The sequence below is a fragment of the Coregonus lavaretus genome (assembly GCF_964263955.1).
Source record: "Coregonus lavaretus genome assembly, contig: HAP1_SCAFFOLD_8276, whole genome shotgun sequence".
Lineage (NCBI taxonomy): Eukaryota > Metazoa > Chordata > Actinopteri > Salmoniformes > Salmonidae > Coregonus > Coregonus lavaretus.
Genome location: NW_028161120.1, coordinates 1 through 8,736, shown reverse-complemented (window position 1 = coordinate 8,736; position 8,736 = coordinate 1). Strand labels below are relative to the sequence as shown.

Below are 8,736 nucleotides of genomic sequence, written 5' to 3'. Positions count from 1 at the left end.
TTCCTGCAGGATTTTTTCCTGTACAAATATTCCTGTAGGTCTATTTAGTTTTTTTGGTGCTATTTTGTGCAAATTGAGATGTTACATGTCTAACAGTGTTTGAGTAGTGTTGTAGCTGTAATCGGTACCAGAAGGCTGCAGCAGAGGACCCATTTCCTCAGACTGCAGGAGAAGGCATTAACCCTTCATCCCTATAAGGCAAGGGTCGCCTTGGTGAGGGGGCCTGATGTTGAAAAACCCAAAACACCCAATGACCCCAGGTTACATCACTGATGTGTCCAAGAGCATTTTGAGCTGTATTTATCCAATCAATGAGGATATAGATTATATTAACAACAACAAAAAATCTATATACTAAAGAAAAAAGTATGCAATCATACAGAATGTGTTCTATAAAGATGCTCTTTTATCATTTGGTTTCCTGACTGGGCTACAGGGTGACTGAAAGGCGGCACACCTGCAATTATGATACTAATTAAGAAAATATGGTATAAATAGTGAAATATTATGGACACTTTGATAATTAATTTCGCCATAACTCACTGTTTAACTGTTCTATATTCTTGCATTTTGATGCATTCTCAAGAGCAAATTCACTATGACAAAGAAATACTGCATTTTTTACAATTATATAAATTTTGTTAGTGGCCATACTGTTGTTTGATAATGAGCCCAGCATAATCCATAGCTCAATGGCATGATCAGCAATTGAACCAGAAGCATCACCAGTTTCATGAGTGTGCTGCTCAGTCTTCAGGAAAGGAGGTGTGAGGTGCACGTCACGCACTCTCGTGGTCTGTGTAATACGGAAGAGAGGATGTGAGCGATTCCACGTCATTGAGGTGCATTTGTGCGATAGATTATTTTGTATAGTTTTTGCTATTTCTGTAAAATTTCCATGTGGTAGCACATTAGAGGTTTAATTATATTCAGACGAGCTTCGTCTGTCACTGGAAGGAGCGGCCTAGACATTGGAATTCAGCTGAAGGTAAAACATTCGCTAACGTTAGCTAGTTAAGTTAGCTGCGGCTTTTTCGCCGGGGCAGGAGCGCTCACACGTACCTCGCTTGTCAACTAAAAACAGCGCGGTGATAACTAGATTTGAGTCGTCGTCTGTAACTTTAGTATCATGGCAGTATTTGCTCTGAATTACTTGCCCGGACCATGGGTCCTCACCATGAATAACATTGAGATTATGGTTGGACATTGGCACGTACAGCTTCGACACGGTTTGACAGATCGAGCTGCCATCCCTGCGTGCAGAGATTGAAGCTAGCTAGCTAGCGACAATTTAATACCTGAAGTTAATCAATATTTACATCTAGTTAGTTATCAATATACCCAGATTATTACATTATAGTTACCTAGTTACTACCTAGTTATTACCTAGTTACTGCATTGCATTCAACTGAAGACCGAACTAGTCTTGTTAGGATAGGATAAGATGAAGTGTGATGTATCTATATATGTCTTGAATTGAAATCGGTAAAAAGTATTGTCTTTGGAGTCATATAGCAGCCAATGGTTAATGTGCTTAGTGAGATGACGCATATCTAGGTAATTCATTACATGAAGCCAATAGCAGTTCCAGTACAGTATCTGGTTGAGTTTTTGTTGTTGTTACATTGTAAGCTGTTGTCATTCAGGAAACACCCATCAGTCACATTCTTTTACACACCTTGTTTCTTCCATTAATATTAAAAGGGGGGAGAATTATGTAGGCGAAGGTCTGTGAATAATGAGACTGTGGGACTTACATAACTTGACTAGTTGAACACAGGCAATAGTAGCAGCATCTCAAGCCATCTTAATTAAACTTTTTTTAACTAGGCAAGTCAGTTAAGAACAAATTCTTACTTACAATGACAGCCTACACCGGCCAAACCCAGACGACGCCGCCCTATAGGCCGGTTGTGATACAGCCTGGAATCGAACCAGGGGTAGTGACGCCTCAAGCACTGAGATGCAGTGCCTTAGACCACTGCGCCACTCGGGAGCCCCCAAAAAAGGCACATTGCCTGGATACAGACTTGGTCTAAATGAAATGACAATGGCTTCTGTTGTTGTGCACTGTAAAGGAATAATGCCATTTGGGATGCGGTCTATGGCATGTTTGTGTTGGTTGCATTTTGGATTCAGAACAGCAATTCCAATTTCCAAGACCTCTTTGTCAACATCAATCATGAGAAAACAAAGCAACAGGTAGTGGATACTTGGCCATTCACCAGCACTGTCAAGCATAGGTATGACAGTGTATTAAGTGCTTGATTTATTAACATTGTTTGCCAATCAGTGATTATTGCAAAAAAGCAGGTTAAACTATTTTGATAAAAATAATTACATTATTAGTAGGTCTTTTGGTTGAAGGTTTATATTTAGCCTAGGTAGGCTATAATTTTACAAGCCCTGAATTCATCATATTATTCCCGACTGTTTGAAATGCAGTGTATTGACCTTTAATTGTGCAACAAAGCTTATTTAGAAAAAACGTTTTTACAAAATTGATATACACTGCTCAAAAAAATAAAGGGAACACTAAAATAACACATCCTAGATCTGAATGAATGAAATAATCTTATTAAATACTTTTTTCTTTACATAGTTGAATGTGCTGACAACAAAATCACACAAAAATTATCAATGGAAATCAAATGTATCAACCCATGGAGGTCTGGATTTGGAGTCACCCTCAAAATTAAAGTGGAAAACCACACTACAGGCTGATCCAACTTTGATGTAATGTCCTTAAAACAAGTCAAAATGAGGCTCAGTAGTATGTGTGGCCTCCACGTGCCTGTATGACCTCCCTACAACGCCTGGGCATGCTCCTGATGAGGTGGTGGATGGTCTCCTGAGGGATCTCCTCCCAGACCTGGACTAAAGCATCCGCCAACTCCTGGACAGTCTGTGGTGCAACGTGGCGTTGGTGGATGGAGCGAGACATGATGTCCCAGATGTGCTCAATTGGATTCAGGTCTGGGGAATGGCATCAATGCCAGTCCATAGCATCAATGCCTTCCTCTTGCAGGAACTGCTGACACACTCCAGCCACATGAGGTATAGCATTGTCTTGCATTAGGAGGAACCCAGGGCCAACCGCACCAGCATATGGTCTCACAAGGGGTCTGAGGATCTCATCTCGGTACCTAATGGCAGTCAGGCTACCTCTGGCGAGCACATGGAGGGCTGTGCGGCCCCCCAAAGAAATGCCACCCCACACCATGACTGACCCACAGCCAAACCGGTCATGCTGGAGGATGTTGCAGGCAGCAGAACGTTCTCCACAGCGTCTCCAGACTCTGTCACGTCTGTCAGATGTGCTCAGTGTGAACCTGCTTTCATCTGTGAAGAGCACAGGGCGCCAATGGCGAATTTGCCAATCTTGGTGTTCTCTGGCAAATGCCAAACGTCCTGCACGGTGTTGGGCTGTAAGCACAACCCCCACCTGTGGACGTCGGGCTCTCATACCACCCTCATGGAGTCTGTTTCTGACCGTTTGAGCAGACACATGCACATTTGTGGCCTGCTGGAGGTCATTTTGCAGGGCTCTGGCAGTGCTCCTCCTGCTCCTCCTTGCACAAAGGCGGAGGTAGCAGTCCTGCTGCTGGGTTGTTGCCCTCCTACGGCCTCCTCCACGTCTCCTGATGTACTGGCCTGTCTCCTGGTAGCGCCTCCATGCTCTGGACACTACGCTGACAGACACAGCAAACCTTCTTGCCACAGCTCGCATAGATGTGCCATCCTGGATGAGCTGCACTACCTGAGCCACTTGTGTGGGTTGTAGACTCCGTCTCATGCTACCACTAGAGTGAAAGCACCGCCATTATTCAAAAGTGACCAAAACATCAGCCAGGAAGCATAGGAACTGAGAAGTGGTCTGTGGTCACCACCTGCAAAACCAGTCCTTTATTGGGGGTGTCTTGCTAATTGCCTATAATTTCCACCTGTTGTCTATTCCATTTGCACAACAGCATGTGAAATGTATTGTCAATCAGTGTTGCTTCCTAAGTGGACAGTTTGATTTCACAGAAGTGTGATTGACTTGGAGTTACATTGTGTTGTTTAAGTGTTCCCTTTATTTTTTTGAGCAGTGTATATCGTAAATCGGCCATAAGTTTGAAAAAGATAGAGCTGATTTTTAGGCCATATCGCCCAGCCCTACCTGCAGCGGCAAATACTGAGGCGGCTTATTATAATGCTTACCCAATAAAAATGCACTAAATCACAGATTTTGCTCATCATTGCACACATCATGAAATACACTGAGTGCTCATTCCATAACATAGACTGACCAGGTGAAGCTATGATCCCTTATTGATGTCACCTGTTAAATCCACTTCAATCACTGTAGGCTAGATGAAGGGGAGGAGACAGGTTAAAGAAGGATTTTTAAGCCTTGAGACAATTAAGACATGGATTGTGTATGTGTGGCATTCAGAGGGGGAATGGGCAAGACAAAATATTTAAGTGGCTTTGAACGGGGTATGGTAGTAGGTGCCAGGTTCACCGGTTTGAGTGTGTTAAGAACTGCAACGCTGCTTGGATTTTCACGCTTAACAGTTTCCTGTGTGTATCAAGAATGGTCTACCACCCAAAGGACATCCAGCCAACTTGACACAACTGTGGGAAGCATTGGAGTCAACATGGGCCAGCATCCCTGTGGAACACTTTCGACACCTTGTAGAGTCCATGCCCCGACGAATTGAGGCTGTTCTGAGGGCAAAAGGAGGGGGGTGCAACTCAATATTAGGATGGTGTTCCTAATGTTTTATACACTGAGGGTATATTGAGACAAATACACACAGTAGCCTACAAGTAACAAAATAGAACTCAATTGATTGAACATGAAATGTATTTCAATATGATTGAAATAGGCCTATAGCCGACTGTTTATATTTTAATGCAGTCATCTCATTTGCATAATATTTTTAAAGCCCTGGGGGACACCAGTAGTGAGAGTACATGGTGCAGACACAGATCCTCTCCACGTCACCTGGTAGGAGCGGCATGCCAGGTAGGATGCAATCCAAAAGTGTGCAGAGCCTGAGACGCCCAGCCCTGAGAGGGTGGAGGCAGTAGATAGATCTAGGGGAATGAAAACAGAGGAGAGAGAGTCAGTTTGGCAGTGCGGAGAGCCTCCGTGACACAGAGAAGAGCAGTCTTGGTTGAGTGATCCGTCTTGACGCCTGACTGGTTAGGGTCAAGAAGATAATTCTGTGAGAGATGGTGAATGAGTTGGTCAGAGACAGCACGCTCAAGTGTTTTGGAAAGAAGGGATACCGGTCTGTAGCTTTTGACATCAGAGGGGTTGAGTGTTGGTTTCTTGAGGAGGGGAGTGACTCAGGCCAGAGGGGACGCAGCCAGGGGTCAGGGATGAGTTGATGAGGGAAGTGAGGAATGGGAGAAGGTCTCCAGAAGGGAGGAGGGGATGTGGTTGAACAGGCAGGTTGTCGGGCGGCCAGACCTCACTAGTCGCAGGATTTCATCTGGAGAGAGAGGGGAGAAAGACGTCAAGGCGTAGGGTTGTTCTGTGTGAGTAGGACCAGTGGACTCAATAGGCTGAGTGAATGAGGAGCGGATGTATTCAACATTATTTTCAAAGTGGTTGACAGTCATCCACAGAGGGAGGAGGGAGGGGGGTGGATTATTAGGGAGGGAGGAGAAGGTGGGAAAGAGTTTCCTAGGGTTAGAGGCGGAAGCTTGAAACTTAGTGATAGAAAGTGGCTTTAGCAGCAGACACAGTGGAAGAGAAGGTAGAGAGGAGGTAGTGAAAGGATGATCGGTCCTGCGGAAGTTTAGTTTTCCTCCATTTTCGCTCAGCTACCCGTAAACTCGCAATGAGTCACTCAGCCACGGAGCAGGAGGGTCGGGTCGAGCCAGAGGAAAGGGGACATAATAATTAATAAACAAACTTGATATCAGTAAAAACACTAACTAATTGGTAGGTCTAACTTTACTTTAGAAATGTGAACATGTTGGTACTGTTACGTTCCGTAGCAAGAAACCAAAAATTGTTGCTCAAACAGAAGGGGGAACTAACGAAGAGTCACGAACAACCAAAACGAAACAGGTGGGGTTTTAGGAGGGGTTCTGAAAGACACTCATGGGGGCGTCCACTGAAAGTTGACTAGCAACAACAACTGGGACTGAAGTCACCCACCATGAGCGCCCACTAAATTTGCCCACTAAGAGGCAAACAAAAGGAAAAACCCCAGACCAAACTTAAAGACAGGAAGTAAACCAAAAAGTGGAGCAAAATGAAAACAGATAAAGGATTTGTTTGTCTAGGAATAGGGAGCGCCAACTAGTGGTTGACCCTCCACATCTCGCAAGACAACTGGAGCACTGGGCCAGCCACTCTTAAATAGCACCTGGGCCAGCACAGGTGAAACACCTTCCCACTAAAGCGATGGCAACCAGGACAGGTGTCACACATACTGACTAACAAGGTGACACCAATCAGTGTGCCCTACGTGCTAACAAGCTATACGTGCTGAAGAACAACCTCTAAACATACATGGAAAAACCTGTAACACCTTCCCCGTTAACATTTACATTTACATTTTAGTCATTTTGCAGACGCTCTTATCCAGAGTGAAAAAGTCACGTACGCTTCTATAACGCAAAATGTACAGTCAAAATAAATTGTGAGCCAGGGCTACACACTGGCTAAACACAAAACACATTACTTATCAACTGCCCACCCTTGAAAAACAATCAGTAACCAAGTTGTCCTTACCACGGACATGTCTGATTTCAAGGGGAAACTCCTGCAATATCCGTAGTAACTTTCCTCTCATGATTTTCCTCAGTGGAATTTGTTTGATTGGGGCAGTCCCCAACGTCAATGTCATGCTCTAGTGCCTGTTCTTGTTGTCTGGCTGCGTGTTCACGTTCTTGTTGTCTGGCTGCGTGTTCACGTTCTTGTTGTCTGGCTGCGTGTTCACGTTCTTGTTGTCTGGCTGCGTGTTCACGTTCTTGTTGTCTGGCTGCGTGTTCACGTTCTTGTTGTCTGGCTGCGTGTTCACGTTCTTGTTGTCTGGCTGCGTGTTCACGTTCTTGTTGTCTGGCTGCATGTTCACGTTCTTGTTGTCTGGCTGCGTGTTCACGTTCTTGTTGTCTGGCTGCGTGTTCACGTTCTTGTTGTCTGGCTGCGTGTTCACGTTCTTGTTGTCTGGCTGCGTGTTCACGTTCTTGTTGTCTGGCTGCGTGTTCACGTTCTTGTTGTCTGGCTGCGTGTTCACGTTCTTGTTGTCTGGCTGCGTGTTCACGTTCTTGTTGTCTGGCTGCATGTTCACGTTCTTGTTGTCTTTCCCTGTGCTCCAACTCTAATGTAATGTTGTTCCAATTTTGCCTTTAGTTCAAACTCCCTCAGCTGCACGTCTACGGGACTCACGCCACTACCTGTAAGACCCTTTTCATCAACTTCCTCCTCCACCAAATCAGTATAGACTAACTCTTTGACTACTGCTTTTGAATCGGCATGTGCAACTTTGATGTCATAATGCTTTGCAATGATGAGCAGATTCGCCTTCGTACATTGATCTAGCATCACCCATGTAGGGATTTCCACAAATGTTTCCAACTTAAAGGCTATTGTCTTCACAAAACTGCCTACTGGTCAAACTGGATTTTTCTCTGTCCTATTGATTGAAAGATATTTTAAAGTGAATAGTAGGTGGATAGGAATTTGCACCCTTTGGAAGTATTCCTTACCTGAAGGCCCATGGGTAAAACAACGTATTACCACATAGGCTTAGTCCAGTCTGTAGCCTAACCTATAGCCCAGCTTATTCCAATTCATTTATAGCCTACTTGAAATTATAGGTTTACAGACAAATGTTTCCTCAGTTTTAAATTGAGATGTGTCTGTGAAGGCTGCTATATGGGATATATTTATTGCATTGAAATGACTAGGCCTATCTCTGCTCTCTGCCACTCTCTAAAGAGTCTACACAATACCAGAGCTATGTATCTTACACATATTGTACACCATTTTCACTAAACATTTGTAGTAAACTACATTATGCTTGTACACTAATAGTTTGAGTAGTTTGTAAAATGGTACATTTCTCTCAAGCTTTCCATAAGATCTGTTCATTGTTCACCCTTTTACAAATGCACACAGTAAATTGGACAGTGTGTCTCCAGACTTATGTTTGTGGTGTTTGTGGAGGGTGTGTGGTTTCATCCCTTGATGGGACCATTTTTAAAAATCAACCTGAAGCCCTTCTGCTGTGTCTCAGTCTCTGACTGTGATGGGATGTCTGTTTTACAGAGTCACTGACTGCTGCTTAACCTTGATGGGCGAATCAGGGTCGCGCCGCTCCACGCTCGTCTCCAGGCTGCCCATCTTCAGGCGGAGCGTGAGTAAGAGGCAGAACTCGTTGCCCTCCTCCCCGTCCTCAGGCGGCGTGGGCAATGGCATCCACACCTCGTCCCCCTCCAGCACCAACTCTAGCAACAGCAGCACGGGCAAGCGCCGCAGCCTGTTCCGCACGCCCTCCATCCGCTTCGGCAGCAAGAGGAACAGCGAACCACCACGCATCCAGACCCCTCCACTAGACCCAGCCCAGGACGCCAACGGCAGCCAGGCCAACCCTCATCTGGGCTTCCACGATGGCGCTGGGCCTCCACGGGCCAAGACGCGCCACTCCTTTGGTTTCGGGGGCCACCGGCAGAAGAAGATCACCCGCTCGCAGACGGAGGACTTTGAGAAGGTGTCCTCCACGGCCA

At 45.2% G+C, this 8,736-nt stretch overlaps 1 protein-coding gene across 1 annotated transcript; it reads left to right on the top strand.

Moving 5' to 3' along the window:
- Positions 1 to 865: 865 nt before the first annotated feature.
- Positions 866 to 8,720, top strand: LOC311121080 (serine-rich coiled-coil domain-containing protein 1-like; the record flags this gene model as incomplete). The annotated part of the gene is made up of 2 exons (XM_084195610.1): positions 866 to 988; positions 8,279 to 8,720. A coding segment is annotated over exon 2 (417 nt), but the record flags the coding sequence as incomplete, so codon positions are not given.
- Positions 8,721 to 8,736: the final 16 nt, after the last annotated feature.